We start from the raw sequence: 18,628 nt of genomic DNA, 5'->3' as shown, positions 1-18,628 counted from the left end.
CCTGTTGAAGGACGGTGACGGGGAGTAATAATTATCTTCATTTTTTTCTGGTTTTGTCGGGAAGTGTGTCGGGGAGAAAGAGGCAGTGAGAAATGGATGAGAATACAGTTATGTAGTTTGCTGCAGCAAGTCGTGAAAAGAGGGGGATAACACCTGAATTTCCAAGATTATTGTCTGTGTATCTATCTTCATTTTAATCCATTTTTTAATCTTTTTCTACCTCTACCTATTTCTTCCTGTCCATGCACTTGGGAACAACCCTTAAATGTAAAAATCAAGTTTCAAATATTATTCAAAAGAGTAAAACGATGCAATTAATCTATTCCTTTTTTGAGGGATGATCCTTCATATAACAATCTCAAGTTCGAATACTACAATACCTTTTTTCAAATAAGAGTGATGCGTTTTGTTAACAAGAGTGAAGTAAAATCGTGTTAAGAGTGATGCATTTTGTTAACAAGAGTGAAGTAAAATCATGCTAATAGTGATGTGTTTTGTTAACAAGAGTGAAGTAAAATCATGTTAATAGGGATGCGTTTTGTTAACAAGAGTGAAGTAAAATCATCCTAATAGTGATGTGTTTTGTTAACAAGAGTGAAGTAAAATCATGCTAAGAGTGATGTGTTTTGTTAACAAGAGTGAAGTAAAATCATGATAAGAGTGATGCGTTTTGTTAACAAGAGTGAAGTAAAATCATGCTAAGAGTGATGTGTTTTGTTAACAAGAGTGAAGTAAAATCATGCTAAGAGTGATGTGTTTTGTTAACAAGAGTGAAGTAAAATCATGCTAAGAGTGATGCGTTTTGTTAACAAGAGTGAAGTAAAATCATGCTAAGAGTGATGTGTTTTGTTAACAAGAGTGAAGTAAAATCATGCTAAGAGTGATGCGTTTTGTTAACAAGAGTGAAGTAAAATCATGCTAAGAGTGATGCGTTTTGTTAACAAGAGTGAAGTAAAATCATGCTAAGAGTGATGCGTTTTGTTAACAAGAGTGAAGTAAAATCATGCTAAGAGTGATGTGTTTTGTTAACAAGAGTGAAGTAAAATCATGATAAGAGTGATGCGTTTTGTTAACAAGAGTGAAGTAAAATCATGCTAAGAGTGATGTGTTTTGTTAACAAGAGTGAAGTAAAATCATGCTAAGAGTGATGTGTTTTGTTAACTAAGAGTGATGCGTTTTGTTAACAAGAGTGAAGTAAAATCATCCTAATAGTGATGTGTTTTGTTAACAAGAGTGAAGTAAAATCATGTTAATAGGGATGCATTTTGTTAACAAGAGTGAAGTAAAATAATGCTAATAGTGATGCGTTTTGTTAACAAGAGTGAAGTAAAATCATGCTAATAGTGATGTGTTTTGTTAACATTCCTATGCTCGTTAATTATGTTTACCGATCACTTTAGTTTGTACATTTAGTGATTTATCGTATTCACTAACTCCCTTTTTTATAGTGATAATTTTTGAATTTATTCCTCCAGAAAGAACTACATTGAAAATGTAATTTGAGTAGAACTTTTTATAAAGAAACCATGAATTAGGATGCACGGAAAGAACATATAAAATATTCGAAGTCACAAAATAGTGTTACAAAGAAAAAACAGAATAAAAGAAGCAATCAAACGATAATGAAATGCTCCATTAATCATTAATTAACCATATAACGCAAGACAATTAGGAACATAATGGTAAAAAACACAAACATCGTAGCTTTAACATAAGTAGCTCTTATTCTCAATCCATTCGAACCAACTCCTCAGAAGCGGCGCTCCGGGCTCCATCGCGGCGCATCGGGGCTGAAATGGCTCGACACAACCCTCGCGTCGAGCGATAGTGACCTTTGAGCCACAGCTCTTGTCGTTGGTGGCAGTTGTAGGCTGGATTCGTCGCTCCATACGAAAATCACATGTTATGCATATTCCGCCTTCATTCCACTTTTGAACTTGCCCCTCGCATCACTCATTCAATCTTTCCTGCAGCTCTACTTAATCATGTAATCTATTTCCTCTTTGTAATGTTGGTTATATTCAACAATCCTTCTTTCCCCCGTAAGAATTGGTTGCCCAAGTTTTGATTTTGATAACAGCATGCGCTACTGCATATCCAAGTTTGTTAAATGGCATCCGCCTCTCAGGAATTTTAGCTCCGTAAGTTCCTTCTGTTTCCTTCAATCAATGGCTTCTGAAGAATGTGTGGAGCGTGCTTCTTAATATTTGTTTCATTTATTTGTGTGGCTGAGATTTGTTCTCTAGTTATACACTTAAGATTAGTTATATCTTGATCACTATCCTATATATATATATAGGGTTTTGATATATGCAAAACTAGATTTAAATACAGAAACGCAGAACAATATCATAATTAGGTCACTTTTAGGTCATAATTAGGTAATTTTTAGGTCATGCTAGGTCATGCTAACAAAGCATGACCTAAAACGATCTTAGCATGACATTAAACCCAAATATTATAATATGACCTAAAATTGCTTAATTATGACATTCCGTGTTTTTGGTTAATTATTGACCATTAGATCATCTAATCCTAGGGCCAAGATTTGGTCTGCATTTCTGGATTTAAACACATACTTATTTTGATCATCTCCCTATATATATATATATATATATATAGGGTTGCGTTAAAGATAGAACCATTCTTAAGTGTAGAACCTAGAACTCTACATATTTTATTCATTGGATGAGGAAAAAATGACGGTCAAGATTAAAAATCATACATATTAGACTATGTTTTCACGACATTCCGGACTCAACATGTGAAAAAACTCACATGTTGATGGAAGAATGAATGAAACGAAGAAGAGTCCATGCATGCTTTATTTTTTCACTTATCTGCATTCACCCATTAATAATAGTTTTGGTTGTAATGGGAAGTTGTTGTGCAAATCAACACCATTGGATTAAAAGATCTAACGACCTCCGTTTGGCATTTGTTCTACGTTTAAGAATGGTTCTATCTTGATCACAATCCTATATATATATATATATATATATATAGGGAGATGATCAAAATAAGTATGTGTTTAAATCCAGAAATGCAGCCCAAATCTCAGCCCTAGGATTAGATGATCTAATGGTCAATAATTAACCAAAAACACGGAAGGTCATAATTAAGCAGTTTTAGGTCATATTAGAAGATTTGAGTTTAATGTCATGTTAAGATCATTTTAGGTCATACTTGGTTAATATGACCTAAAAATACACTAACCATGACCTAAAAACTACTTAATTATGATATTGTTCTGCGTTTCTGTATTTAAATCTAGTTTTCATAGATCAAAACCCTATATATATATATATATATATATATATATATATATATATATATATATGGGTGTGTTAAGGTCCTTCGCAGCTTTTCAGTCCAAGCTTCAATCAGATCACAACCCTTGGATCCTTGAATTGGATGGTTGTGATGATCTGCATTATTACACTATGATGGTGCATTATTAGTCAGTGTACATTATTAAACTGAAATCTGCATTATTAAATGACACGTGGCATCAATCTAACCGTCGGATGACAAAATCGTGGGGCTGAGATTAAAAAGAACAATAGAACAAAAGATACAAAAAGGAAATGAATATATCCCTATATATATATATGTTACGTTAATCTATACAATTGATTTCAAAGATATAATAAATCTATTTCCTAAATGTCTATATATTGATTATAGAAAACTTATTCTTTCCTTAATAGTCGTAGAAGGGTAACTACGTAATACATCAAATAATTTAATAACTATAAACTTATTTTAAATGTAAAATACCTAAAATGTCCAATTTTGTATATACAAATTTTGTTAATTTATCACTATCCATATATAAAAATACTAAGGAATGGTATATATGCTCATGTTTGGCTAAATCAACGAAACAACCAAAATATTCATGAGAAATTTAGAAAGTTAATTTGAAATCATGAGATTATTGTGAAAAGTAAATCATTGATCATTAATGTGAAAAATGTCACAATTATGCTTAATTCAATGCAAAGAATCATATTCGCTCTAAAACTATCACAAATTTGATTGATCTGGTGGAATAATAAATATTGCAAGGAATGGTGTGACAAACATTTAATGATACACCCAAGCAGGAAAAAAATATTAAGACATGTTTGGTGCATTTTAATTAATTACGTTTCCATTTTAATTATGCATATCAGAATATATATGTTTGACCAAATTAACAAAAAAGACCAAAATATTGAAATATTTAGAAAGTTAATTTGAAATTCATGAAATCATTTTGAGTTTATTTGTGAAAATATCACAATTAATCAATTATGCTTAATTGAATGGCAGAAATCACGTTTGCTATAAAGCTATTGCAAATTTGATATGTCGCGGTTGAATAATAAATATAGTAATGAATAGAGTGACATAATAGAGATATATACACTCTAAGTAGAATTTTTTTAAAGCCATTTGGTGTGTTTTAATTACGTTTCCATTCAACTTTATCTAATATCAATCTTAAAGAAAAGGACCAAAATATTCATGAAATATTTTGAAAATTAATTACTTAATTTCGAATTAATTGAAGAGATTATTTTGAGTTTATGTTTTGAAAAATATTATAATTATGTTAAAATGCCATAAATCACCTTCGCTCTTAAATTATCACAAATTTGAGTTATTGTGGTTGAATAATAAACATACTAGGAATGGCGTGACTGAATTGTGATTGATGATACACCCCAAATAGAAGAAAGAAAAGTATTAAGACGCTTGATTTATTATAATTATGTTTCATAATATATACTTCACCTGTCCCATTAAATATAAAATGCTTTTTTATTTTTTTCACATGTTTTGAAAAAATAATTGAAGAAAAAGTCAAGTAAAAGAGAATCTCTCTTACTTTATTTTTTCTCCACTTTAACTATTTATCATTTTTCAAAACACGTGCAAAAAAGACATTTCGTATTTAATGAGACAAATAGAGTATATGCTTGATCAAATCTAAAAAAACCCAAAAATATTCATGATATATTATAGACCAACCAAACAGGATAACAAAGGGAGTATATGTTTGGTTACGACTGAATTTTTGCCCGTCCACCACTCAAAGTCAGCTCCAAACTTACTCGTTGGTCACGGCGAATTCATCGTCCGGCCACCACTTCGAGTCATTTGGGCTCTTAATGAAAACACCAATGATATAGACCAAACAAGAGAATTCAATTTAAAAAATTAATTGGTTAAGAGAGAGAACTCATTTAATCTATATATCTAAGTTGTTCTTACAATAAATGTATGTCATTGAATTTTTAACATGATAGCTCGTCAATTTATTATCAGCCTAATTTTTAAAACATTAATTTTATAAAAACTAGCAATAATTGAATGTAAAAGACCTAGTCAACAACTTAAATTTCTCTAAAATGTCATCATCACATAAGAAAATTTCGATTAATGGGACCTTTTAATTGTCATGTCCACTTGTAAATGTGTTTCAAATTATTGAAAAAGACCAAGAAAAAGTTGAAGATTCATAAGCTATGTCGTTTTCTTTCCATGCCCACTTTTTATGATTTTGCATTGTAATCTTAGTTTCATTAGACAAGTAGACGAAAAAATGCATATACTTTTTCTTAAAAATATTTATACCGTGATGACTATCTTGTTGTACCTCGTTCTTTACTAATCCATCGTTAGAGCATTCACAATAAGAGCCTATCTCCGGAGCCCATCTCAGAGCCTATTTCCATTTTTTCCTGCCACATCAGCACGCTCATCCCAGAGCCTATCTCCCTGTAATGAGAGCCCATCTCAGAGCCTATCTCATTTCCACATCATCACTATTTTATTTCACTCTTTTAATTTTTGTTGATGTAATAATTAAAGACAACGTAAAATATACGACAAAAAATATATTTCATTTTAAAAACTAAATAAAGCATAAATGTCTAAATAATATAAATAAATTACATAATAAATTCATTCTTCGATCTAATACAATATTGGAAAACATAATACAACGAAAAACAAATTTAAATAAAACATCAGCCCCTTCGTGACCAAAGTTCTTCAATCATATCACGTTGGAGTACACGATGTGCTTCGGCCTGGCGCATGTCAACAAATGTCTGAAAACGCTCATCATCGTTGTATGGTAGACCCTGGCGATGAGACTCACTTGCAACACAGTGGCTTGGTCCAGTAGTGTTTTCATCGACGACGTCTGCGATTCATTCACCTTCATTTTCGACTATCATGTTATGCATGATGATACATGCATACATGATATCAACGAGATCTCCAAAGTAAAATAGACGCGATAGGCCTTTAACTAATGTCCAACGCACTTGGAGCACACCAAAAGCCCGCTCCACATCCTTTCAAGCGGCCTCTTGTTTCTTGGCAAAATAAGCCCTTTTCGGCTCAGTTGGGCATCTGATCGTCTTAAAAAAACGGGCCACACCGGGTAGATACCATCAGCCAAGTAATAACCCATCTTATAGGGATTGCCGTTGACAGTGGGTGAAATAGAGAAGGACGTGGGTGTGTGAAATGAAGGAGAGGAGATTGAGGTATTTATAATAGGAGAAGAAAATAAAAAAAATAATTAAAAAACAAAAAAAGGAAAATCAGCTCCGCCATCGGCCCGAGCCTCCGCAATGGAGGCCCATGCGGAGTCGATGGGGCCAGCGGCTAAGGCCATTGATAGGCGCGGGGGCGGAGGCGAGGGGGAGAGAGAATCGGCCCTCCAACCGCAATGGTGACCGGTCGGGGGGGGGGGGCGATCAACCGATCTTGAAGATCGGCCCCCATTGTGAATGCTCTTATAATCCAATTTTACAAATTTCGTTTCCTAAATCTATCCAACGTGTATGAGAGACTAATACTCTTGCAAATAGTATTTCTTATGAAAATAATTACTCTCTCCATTCACTAAAAATAAGAATTTTTGAAACAGTACGAGTTTTAATGCAAAATTGGTAAAATAAGAGAGGTAGAAAGAAATATTTATTAGAGGAAAATGAGTATCACTTCATTAGAGAGAATGATATTTTATTAAATAGAAAGTTTTTGTTTTTATAGGATGGATGGAGTATAATTGAGAAAACAAACATGTGAAGTGATTCGAACCTTGATGTATGGAGTATTATTATTGAGAAAACAAACACCTTCACATTAAGTGAGTCGAACCTTGATGTATATTCTTGTAATATAACATATATTATTAAGTGTAAATGTAGTACTCCCTCCGTTTCTTCATAGTTGAGTCATTTTTCCATTTTGGAAAGTTTCCTCATAGTTGAGTCATTTCCCTATATAGTAGTAACTTTTTTCTCTCTCTTACTTTACTCTCTCTTACTTTATTCACTTTCTACTTTATTCACTTTCTACTTTATTCTCTCTACTTTTTTCCCTCTCTTACTTTTTTATCTATTTATTTAACACAATCAACATCTCTTTCTTAAACTCCGTGCCAAAAAGTTTTGCCTCAACCAGGGGCGGACGCACGTGGACACATGGTAGGGCTTAAGCCCTTACCGATTTTTTTTTTTAATTTTCTACTTTCAAATTTTTCTAAATTTTAAAAAATCGTGTTACTGAAGAACAAATTATCTTGTGATGAATAATTGTGTGGGGCTGAAATTAAAGAAGGAGAAGTACAAATCTGCAGAAAAAAATGTAACAATGGCGTTTGGCAGTGTAAGGAAGAAGATGAGTAATTTTAGGAGTGAATTAATTAATTATAAAAGTAAAAGTCAAACTTACCCCACTTATCCCACATTATATGTTGAACTATTTTTAACTTTTAAAAATAGAGAATGCATTATTTAATTTTATAAAAGTGCTATCACTTTTAAAAATGGACACACATTTTTATTAAAATTTGAGAAGAAGGGTTTTTAAAATTTTAAGTGGGTACACGGTTTTGGGACTTTAAAAAATCAAAGGAATACAGACAGAAGTGTTTAGAGGTTTAGAGCAGAGCGGCTGCGGCAAGAGGGTTTGAGTCTTTGAGACTTTACAGAAATTAATATTCAAATTCTACATAAAATGTGAGGTAAGGAGTTTATTAAAGTTGTTAATTTTATATTCTATCTCTTGTCTTTTTAAGTTTTTTTAAGATTTTGATAGAATAGTTGCAAGTTAAAAAGGTTATAACAATGGTTAGTTGCAAGCTAATATTTGTGAATTGTGATTGTCTAGTATACATAATACAATTATGTTATGTAGATGTGGGTGTTGATAGTATCTTACTGATATAAACTAATGGGAGGTGAATGGACGAATGACAATTTAATTGTGTATATTGAGAATGACATGTTTTGAACTATTGATAAAGGGCGAATCTTATAACGTTTCCAATCAATGAGAACACGTAAGATTCAGTTTTACTGCTTTAGATGTAAAACCACAGCTCTGACATGTTCTTTTTATTAGATATATTTTGGACTAGTTCGTATTAAATATATATGCATTTTTACAGTTGTTGTGATTGCGGTTTTTATATTGTATAATATATATATATATATATATATATATAGGGTTTTGATCTATGCAAAACTAGATTTAAATACAGAAACGCAGATCAATATCATAATTAGGTCACTTTTAGGTCATAATTAGGTAATTTTTAGGTCATGCTAACAAAGCATGACCTAAAACGATCTTAGCATGACATTAAACCCAAATATTATAATATGACCTAAAATTGCTTAATTATGACCTTCCGTGTTTTTTGTTAATTATTGACCATTAGATCATCTAATCCTAGGGCCAAGATTTGGTCTGCATTTCTGGATTTAAACACATACTTATTTTGATCATCTCCCTATATATATAAATATATTATATTTGACTGTGAAAAAATATATAATGAAACTCAGTCCCTACACCCAATTTTTTCTGCGTCCGCCTCTGGCCTCAACTACGAAGAAATGGAAGGAGTATAATATTGACTACAAGATAAAAAAAAGGTGTGGACATATGCATGCAGATATATTGATATACGCGTTGAATGATTGGCGGTTTTGGATTTTAATAAGAGTCGTAGTCTACTTTCTCATATGTTTTGGTCCACCATAGTCAATGTTTATTTGAGATAGAGAAAAATCTAGTTGATTTCCAAGTTATTCACTTCGTGAAGTAAAGTAGCAACATCAATAATTGTGGTATAGCAAACAATAAAATCTAAATTTCATTTTGCATGTTAATTTATAAAAATATTTTTATAATAATTAAACTTTCAATTTCATCCGGCTTTGCTATGAAGTTGGATTATGGCCTAATTTAAGTTTGAATCGATCACCTGAAAACCCATGGTGGCCAAGTTGCTCGTTTTTTATTGAAATAGCACGCACATGATCTAGTAAAATCAATTTGATCGTGAGCGTGAAATTTGGGGCGAATCCAAAAAAAATCAAATAAAAATGAATTTTAAATTGACTTGCAAAAATAGAAATCTAAACATGTACTTTTGTATTTTAAATGCACTTATTAACTTTGTATACAATATTCTGGTGGACTGCCGATCCATACGAGGTCGGGGCCTAGGTCACCGACCCCACTGTTAGCTCATAACCGTAAACAAAATTTTATTAAATTCGATTTTTTTGAACCCAATCCTTTTCAACGGGAGTTCACTTATGTTCTCATTCTAAATCCAATTTCTTGCATAATTGCATTGTCACTATCTTATGAAACCACCTCATTCGTGTGTGCTTAACTTGAATTATTTATAGGCTGTTCTTCTTCCTCTTCTCTTGATAAACAAAATCTAGTTAGGATTACCGAGTCAACCCAGTCCTTCTTCCATTCATTGAATAGCTCCCTTTCCCGCCATCAAAATCACATTCGGTTGTGGCCTTGAACCCTACCTTTTCGCCATTAATTCCTTCATCCAGAAACCAAAGCTCGTGATCATCATTCAGGTATGTACGCATAATTTACTGTCGACGTGACGCAACCTGCTCGTCTCGTCACTTTCCTCATTAATTTCATCCCCCCCCCCTTTCAGCTGAAACACAGAAATCCAGTAATAACCAGTAACAATTACGTTATATGATTGAGATTCATGGCAGCAGAGCTCGTGATTTCGCTTTTATTTACAGCTGTCATGGTGCTCAACTCCGCGGCGGCGGTGGTGGCTCAGCCCCTTCCGCGGCCGGTGGAGCGGCGGGCATTGCTCGATCTCCGCTCCTCTCTCGGAATCTCAGCGAAGAGCTGGCACAAGAAGGCCAATCCGTGCCTCAATTGGACAGGAATCGAGTGCCGAAACGGTCACGTAGTCGCGATTAAATTATCAGGTTTGAGGAGAAGTAATGATGGGAAAGTAAATCCACGGTTTGCTGTTGATTCGTTGCAGAATTTTCCTTTCTTATCGACGTTCAATTCGTCTGGGTTTGTTCTAGCTGGGCCGATTCCGGTCTGGTTAGGCACAAACATGAGCAATCTCCGAGTTCTCGATCTTAGCTCAAGTTCGATTTCTGGCTCAATTCCGTTGTCTCTCGGGAGTTTGAGCAGCCTTGAATGGTTGAATTTGTCTAACAATTCAATCACCGGCAGCATTCCGATTGCATTGGAGAAGCTGCAGTCATTGACGGTTCTTGATCTCTCACAGAATTCATTAGCAGGGCAGATTCCCAAAGAGATTTCATCTCTTCGGAATCTCACCATTCTTGACCTATCGTTGAACTATTTATCCGTTGCGATTCCACTTGATCTCGATTTGCTTTCAAAGCTTAAGCAGCTGAATTTGAGCAGGAACAGCCTAAGCTCATCGATTCCCTCTCACCTTGCAAATCTCTCGGAGATGGAGGAGCTTGATCTCGGATTCAATTCACTAAGCGGGGAGCTTCCACAGGAACTGGGAGAGCTGAGGAGCTTGAAGTATCTAGATGTTTCTAGAAACAATCTCACCGGTGTCTTCCCAAACCAGACAGCTTTCTTCAATGCCGCCGCCCCTGCTGCAATCTTCAACTTCTCTGGAAATCTCTTCTATGGAAATGTGAGCTCCGGGTTTGGAGATGCCCTTGTTGTTGATCTATCAAGCAACTATTTTGGAGGGGAAGTGCCAAATGAGAGGCCCTTCCGCCTCTCGAATAATTGTTTTTTGAACAGGGAAAGGCAGAGGGAGTTTGGGAAATGCTCAGAGTTTTACAAATATGTAGGTATACCCTATGGAAATAATGGTGGAATGCCACCACCACCACCACCTCCATTAATTGAACCAATAAAGAGGAGGAGAAGTAAGCTGGTTTATGCTATGATTGGGGTTTTTGGTGGGATTGGTATAGTCTTCATATCTGTGACAGCATTGCTGCTGCTTCTGAGATCACGAAGAACCCAGATTGGAGATATTGAGCAGCCTCACAAGTTCGTTGCTGACTCGTCTGGTTTGGGAAAGGCGTTCACTTATGAGGAGCTGCTCGTGGCAACGAGCAGTTTCAGCAGTGAGAACTTGATAAAGGTGGGGCATTCGGGGAGCCTGTTTCGTGCAAGGCTGGATGGAGGAGAGCTTGTGGTTGTGAAGAAAGTGGATCTGCAGTCGATCAAAGAAGAGTTGTCTGTGGCGGAGCTGGAGCTTTTTGTGAAGGCGGCGCACCAGAGGCTCGTGCCTCTGGTAGGCCACTGCTTTGATGATGAGAATGTGAAGTTTCTGGTGTATAAATACATGCCAAATGGGGATTTGTCGAATGCTTTGTATAGGTTGGCCAGCTCGGAAGAAGGGCTGCAGTCGTTGGATTGGATCACGAGGCTGAAGATCGCGATAGGAGCTGCAGAAGCCTTGGCATACTTGCACAATGAGTGTATTCCGCCTCTTGTTCATAGGTAGTGACTTAATCATACTGTGTAATGTGAAGTTTGTTTATGTTTTTTCTATGGTTTTTAATCTGTTTTGTTGTGTTATGCAGAGATGTTCAAGCTAGTAGCATCCTTCTTGATGACAAGTACGAAGTTCGTCTTGGGAGTTTCAGCGAAGCTTGCGCTTCCGGTGGACGTGGTAAGCATTTGTTGTTCCTATGCAAGAAACAACATTATTTCATGCTCATACAAAAAGTTTAAGTTTGCATAATAATTCAAAAGGTTTCATTGGCGTTTTGTTTTAATATGTTCCGTCATCCGTGTCCAGACGTCGTCAACTCTTTGCTTACGTGGATAAAAGTTTAATCATTATTTCATGTTAGTGCAAAGGTTTAAAGTTGATATAGTTAATACAAAATGCTTCATTCGGTGTCATTGTGATACATTCGGTCCAGGCACTAATGTGGCATCTATATGAATTGTGTAACTACCCTGTAACGAAATGTATCACAATGAGACCGAGTGAAGGGTTTTGTATTAACTATGTTAACATGAAACTTTGTCTTACAACATGAAACAATGATGCAATTTTTTGTTGCTCATGCTGACAAAGAATTAATGTCTAAACACATGAAGAAATGAATTAAAATGAAGCGCTAATGAAACTTGTTGTACCAACATGAAATAACAGTGAAACATTTTTGTATGAATAGTATACTTACCCCCGAATATTCTGTTCTTTTGATTGGTAAATGAAATAGAGAGTAATGTGAAGTATTTGGATGAGTTGTTGATTGAAATTAAAAAGAATATTCTGTTTTTTTGCAGGATCATGCTCTAGTACATGTGCCTACGATGTTTATTGTTTGGGAAAAGTATTGCTTGAGCTGGTGACTGGGAAGCTTGGGATCAGCAAAATGAGTGATGCTGATGCACAACAATTGTTGGACAGCAACTTGCCATTCATCAGTATCTATGACAAAGAAATGGTGAATAAGATTATGGACCAATCTCTCATAGTAGACGAGGATCTGTTAGAGGAGGTGTGGGCCGTTGCGGTGGTGGCTAAGTCGTGCCTGAACCCGAAGGCCTCACGTCGCCCTTCAATGAGGCATGTGGTGAGGGCTCTGGAAAATCCGTTCAAGGTGGTGAGGGACGAGAATTTCAGCTCCGGGAGGCGCTCGTCTAGGCAGTCATGGACGGCTGCGTTGTTTGGAAGCTGGCATTATAGCTCCTCGGACAGCTCCAACGTGTCGAGCCAGACTAGCAAGGAGATCATCGGGGGGCTGAGGCGGGCCGAGAGAGCTGGGTCTCGTGGTAGAGGGACGAATGAACTTTCTTCTTCGCATAAAAGATTGTCGAGCGAGGTCTTCCCACAGCCACGGGAGATGGAAGATGTGGAGAGTGGCAACTGAGGGTGTGTTATGTTTGTATATTCAGTGTAAGAAGCTGTCATTGTTTTTGCTCATTTGTACAGGAACTTGCATATGTGAATTATTAGTCTCGAGCCAATTTTGATCTGAGAAAACATTTCATTTTTAAAAGAAATAATTGCGATTTAAATGTTAAACCTTCTATTCTTTAGCGTGAGTTTGGAGCTTGCAATATCATTTGGAATCTCATCCGAGTATGGACATCGATGAAGCATTAGGCACTGGAGACTCGGAAAGTGGCTACGATCAGTTCTTCAACATTTCAGATTTGATTATCAATAAGCTACTAATCCAATTCAGTCCATAAATCTCTTGCAACTCCATCTACTTTTCCTTTGGCATAAGCTAGTAACTTTGAGAGAATAGTCTTTCTACTACTATAATCGTGTGTTATTGTAATCCAAGCTCGAATGTCGAAATGACCCATGATTACTATAATTAGGGAGATCACTTATTATATTTGGTGCTACATCTCCAACTATACACATTATAAAATGATACCTTATAGTGGATCCACATGTCATTTTATAGTGTGTATGTAATAAGAGAAGTAGCACCAAATGTAGTAATGATCTCCACTAGATTACAGTTGTATCTACCAAGATTTAAAAGTCAACTGTGATGAGAAGTAGTCAAGAATATATAAATGGGCTTTAGTCTTATATTAATTGAGGAATACACAAATCAGAGTGATATGAATATTTCATTTTTATGTTCACTCCATATATGTTGCTTATAATGTGTAGAATTTCAAAAGAATCGAATTTGGAATTAACAAATAATCCCAAACCCAAATGGGTTCTGGAATCGCAAATTTCAAAAGAATAGAATTTGGGCAGAATAACAAATTGGGCTCTAACACACGAAATTCAAATAAATAGAGTATTTCACAAAAAGGCCCAAAGGCCAAAACACAGCAAAGGGTAAGGGTGAACAACCAAAAAACAGAGAGAGCAATGATAAACTGATTAGTCATTTCAAACAATGGAAAGGTTTATATCATATGGTACAACCCATGACCGAGCCACAGCCCCAGCCCCAGCCCCAGCCAAGACGCACCATCACCGCCCCTAAGCACTTCGGCAACGTTGCCTTATGCATCAATTCAAGCATAGCTATAAGCTCCTTTAAAATAGGATTGGTCTATACTATTTCAAATAAGAGAATCGTAGTCTTTATACTCTATAAAATAAGTGGCACAACTGAACTATGCATCTCCAGTTTCAGCTTTCTCAAGATGAAGCAAACGTATAAGATTGTCAAGATGATAGTCTGCACCAAACTTCTCTTCTGTGAGTAATCCTTACAATTGTTAGGAATTCATGTCATTGTGTAATGATACGACATGTAATATTGACACGAAAAACAACATATTATATCAGTTCAACATTTAAATACCACATATACTTACTTGTTTCGCTATTTGTTTTTAGTGATTGATCAAATCCTACTAGGTGAATTAACTACTTTCGATATACAAGTCCGATGCAAGAATAATTACCGGTACACAGTTCAACATGAGAAAACTAAGAAATCTCCCTATTGAACATACATGTTACATATGTCTAACAAAGAATGACTATATGTTCTAAACATTCTGAACTGATGCTCTATTTTACTACAATACAGATATACTGATATCAACAACATCATAGACTTTGAGCCCATAGGCTCCCATCCTTTTATTTGCATTAATGAATTTTAATATCAATATTAGTTCATATAGCTTTAACCAATCACATCATTGATAATAACAAAGTGTTCCTTTCCACTCATATACTACAGTCTTACTTAATTCCCTTTAATTTCTCTCACTTGTTTATACAAACTTGTTGAACTACATTAACAAGGACAAAGTACAATCCAGAGCAGCCTATTTCTTCCCTATGTAGAGTGATTTGACTTTGACAAATACAACACATTTTAACACACTTATCATCACAGTTTATTTGAAACCAGCTTGCAAACAAGTAGGATTTTATCAACCACGCCTTTAATTCTCTGCATCTTTCATCGGTAGAATATATGATAAGCTACCTCATCAAAGCTCAGCATCTGAAAATATGAGAAGAAAAAAATGATGGGAATCAACCAACATTCTACGAACTAAGAAATGTTAAAAGGAGAGGAAGATGCTCGGCTATTGCAACTTTTATGAGTTCCTACCTTATATGATGGACACGGTCAGGTTTGAGAGGATCAAGAACGCTTCACAACAACCTTTAGGCGATCATTCCTATGTTTGGCTTTTATTTTGTTTGCCGAGTACAAAAGAGATTGATTGTGATCATCGATCTCAATCAGTTTAAGTGTAGGAATATTTCCAAAATCATGTGGAATCTCATCCAAGTATGGACAACGATGAAGCATTAGGCACTGGAGACTCGGAAAGTGGCTACCACTAGTTTTCCAATGCTTCAGAGTTGATTCATCAATAAGCAGGAGTATCAAATTACCAAATTCCCCCTCAATGGTTTCCCAGTGTTCCCCATGGCAAGCATAGTTCTTTAGTTTCAACACTTGAAGATTAGGCAACGAACCAACAATCATCATATCTCTCCAAGAAATCCACCCGCCACTCAGTTCTAACTTTTTCAGTGACAAAGGAAAAACAATCAGACGTGGCACATATAAACTATGCATCTCCAGTTTCAGCTTCTCAACTCGACGAAAACGAATAAGATTGTCAAGACAATAATAGCCAGAACCAAACTTCTCTTGAGAGTAACATATTCCTAACTTTTTAATGTTGGGAATCATTTCCACCACCTTTTCACTACAGACAAAGTCTATTGCCATAGAAAGCGTTTGCAAGTTTTTTAGAGAAAGAGTTGCTCTTTTGGGAAGGGGTAAAGGTTGAAATGAGAAGGCAATAAGATGTCTCAACATCCTCAGACTCCAAATCTCTACTGGCAAACGAACATCAGATCTGTAAATAATTAAAGTCTGCAGATTTTGAAGCTTTGCTATAGCTGGAGGGACAATACTATCAGGGATGTTGGAAGCAAGGTAAGTAAGATTACTCAATTCAAACACTTGACCTAGTTCCCAATATGAACGATCATTTCTACGTAAAACATGAAGGACCCTAAGTGAAGTAAAGTTTTGTACAGAGCATTTGGGCCTATACCCTCTTTGTGGGATGCATATGATAGAAGTGGTACATGAGCTATGCCTAGAGTCTTTAAGATTTAGATCGTGCCAACTAACACTTACACGGCAATGATTTTGGAGGACTTGTGGAAGAAAATGTCTTCTCAGGATAGGAGTAGGGAAGTAGTCCATAACAGGGAGAGGAACTTCTCTTGCCCGGCCTGTCTCACACAAAAGTCCCGCACCATACTATGCAGCCTGCAACTTTTGATTTTGCCATCAGTTTTCCGGCTACTGATCAAAACTAGACTTTGCTTGATCAGATCCTCCAAGCACTGCTCTGCGAACAAATCTACAGTTTCAAATGCATATTGCCATACCTCAGCAACCCAAAGTTTGATGAGTTCAGAGGCACGGATGTCATACTCTTGAGGGAATGCTGCCATATACAAGAAACACTTCCTCAAATGTAGAGGCAAGTGGTTGTAACTCAAAGATAATATTGATCCCAACTGCCCATCATTTACTTCAATTTGCTTCCACAACTTTGGAGTTCTAGGAATCCTTGATAAAAGTCCTGCCACAGTAACAATTGAGAGAGGCAGTCCTCCACACCCTTTTACAATTTTTTCCCCCACACTTTGCAGCTCAATAGGACAATCTTGATCTCCAAAAACCTTGTCGTGGAACAAACGCCAACTTTGTACATCATCCAAGAAACGCATCATATGAATGTTCCGCGAAATGGCGGCATTAGTCGCCACATCCATTAGCCTTGTGGTTAATATGATCCGGCTTCTGTTATCATTGTTAGGAAATAGGCACCGTATGCGATTCCAAGCTACCACACTCCAAATGTCATCTATTACTATGAGATACCTCTTCCCTGATAAAATTTTTTTAATTTCAAGCTTCTCTGCTTCGATTACTTTCAATGAATCCCTTTCAACTCGCTCTACTTTTCCTTTGAGCGAAGCTAGTAATTGTGAGAGAATACTTGGTATGCTATAATCTTGTGATATTGTGATCCAAGCTCGAATATCATATTGGTCCATGATCATTGGATGATGATAAACATATTTAGCAAGTGTGGACTTACCAATGCCTCCCATTCCGACAATAGGGAGGATTTGTCGTCGGTTGGATGAATAGCCAGTTAGTCGGTGCACCATATGTAGTACATCTTCATCAAAACCAACCACATCATATTTGGTCGTGGATGGATATATTGATGGTGTATCACTCGGATCTTCAGCCCTTTTAGGTGCAGGTCTTGATGATGATGCAACAGCAGCAGAATCATTCAGATCATCATCAAAACCAGCAAAAACATCTTTGTTCGTGGGTAGAGAGATTGGTATTGAATAACTCGGTCCGATCGTGTCATCTGCTAATTCTTTGGCAGTTGACTTTATTTTCTCCTCTAATCTCTTCAACCTGTATGTATTTATTGCAATCAGCTCAACCGGACTCTTGAGTGAAAATCTTGTAATAACAGGACTCGGAGCTGACTTTATTCTCCCCCCTAATAACCTCGACTTGTTTGAATCTCTAACAATCAGCTCCTTTGCAATCGTCAAATGGTCAACTTGACTCTTAAGTGCAGATCTCGATGATGAACTAACACCAGGAGAATCACTGACAGAGTTGGAATTGATCTTGCAGTAGTCAACCACATATCCAACAGTTGAATCGAGCTCCCTAGCTAATTCCCCTAACTGATTTGGAAGTCTGACAGTTGGGTGTATGAATCCAAAATCTGATAGATTTAGTGGGGAGAAAAGATATTCAATAATCCTCTTTGCTGTATTTGCAACCTCCCTTATTGTTTCTTTATCTGGAAAATGTTTGAGATTCAATTGCAAGCCAGCAGCTTTGTCGTGGATGGATATAATTTGTTGTTTAACAGGAGGAGTGATGAGATCATCGTGGCGTTGAAGGATTAGGAGCAAAGTTTGTTGCAGGGAATCCACAGCTTCATAAGCCATGCCACCCCAACAATTTCTCAATCAAAATGCTTATCAATTTGGATTCGAAAATAGCAAAAATGAAAAGGTTGAGTGTAAGCAAGAAACATCTCCAGTGGCTCTCTGGATAAAATATGAGTGGTTTGGGAAGAAAATCATAAGGCAGATAGTATTAACTAAGTCAATCAAATCATTGAAAAATATAACAAAAAAGTGAAGGACAAAGTGAATAACTGCTGCTAACCGTAAATGATTGAGATTGAGTAAAATATCTGTAAAACTTGCATTACGGAGTAGTTATTTAAATAAAATATTTTATTCAAATAAATATTCTATTTATATATTCCTAACCAATTA

The 18,628-nt window shown here is 36.0% G+C and overlaps 2 protein-coding genes across 3 annotated transcripts; one reads left to right on the top strand and one right to left on the bottom strand.

The window, feature by feature from the left end:
* The first annotated feature begins 9,636 nt into the window (after positions 1-9,636).
* Positions 9,637-13,290, top strand: LOC121753408 (probable LRR receptor-like serine/threonine-protein kinase At2g16250). 2 transcript variants are annotated; one of them, XM_042148716.1, is made up of 4 exons: positions 9,637-9,905; positions 10,086-11,805; positions 11,889-11,977; positions 12,607-13,290. In XM_042148716.1, the coding sequence occupies exons 2-4, from the start codon at positions 10,091-10,093 to the stop codon at positions 13,191-13,193; spliced, it is 2,391 nt and encodes a 796-aa protein (XP_042004650.1). In that variant the 5' UTR covers positions 9,637-9,905; positions 10,086-10,090; the 3' UTR covers positions 13,194-13,290. The 2 variants fall into 2 exon arrangements, with proteins under 2 accessions (XP_042004650.1, XP_042004642.1); XM_042148708.1 differs by having other exon boundaries at positions 9,992-11,805.
* A 1,701-nt stretch (positions 13,291-14,991) lies between these two features.
* Positions 14,992-18,443, bottom strand: LOC121753399 (putative late blight resistance protein homolog R1A-10). The gene is made up of 2 exons (XM_042148694.1): positions 15,378-18,443; positions 14,992-15,266 (listed from the first exon to the last, which is right to left on the bottom strand). The coding sequence occupies exon 1, from the start codon at positions 18,290-18,292 to the stop codon at positions 16,469-16,471; it is 1,824 nt and encodes a 607-aa protein (XP_042004628.1). The 5' UTR covers positions 18,293-18,443; the 3' UTR covers positions 14,992-15,266; positions 15,378-16,468.
* Positions 18,444-18,628: the final 185 nt, after the last annotated feature.

Source organism: Salvia splendens, chromosome 1 (genome assembly GCF_004379255.2).
Source record: "Salvia splendens isolate huo1 chromosome 1, SspV2, whole genome shotgun sequence".
NCBI classification, from domain to species: Eukaryota; Viridiplantae; Streptophyta; class Magnoliopsida; order Lamiales; family Lamiaceae; genus Salvia; species Salvia splendens.
This window is presented reverse-complemented; position numbering and strand designations above follow the sequence as displayed.

Excerpts from the sequence above, each read along its gene's own strand:
- LOC121753408 (XM_042148708.1), top strand. The coding sequence starts at position 10,049 with ATGGCAGCAGAGCTCGTGATTTCGCTTTTATTTACAGCTGTCATGGTG. Across the intron at positions 11,806-11,888 it reads ATTCCGCCTCTTGTTCATAG|AGATGTTCAAGCTAGTAGCA; the intron begins GTAGTGACTTAA and ends TGTGTTATGCAG. Across the intron at positions 11,978-12,606 it reads TTGCGCTTCCGGTGGACGTG|GATCATGCTCTAGTACATGT; the intron begins GTAAGCATTTGT and ends GTTTTTTTGCAG.
- LOC121753399 (XM_042148694.1), bottom strand. The coding sequence starts at position 18,292 with ATGGCTTATGAAGCTGTGGATTCCCTGCAACAAACTTTGCTCCTAATC.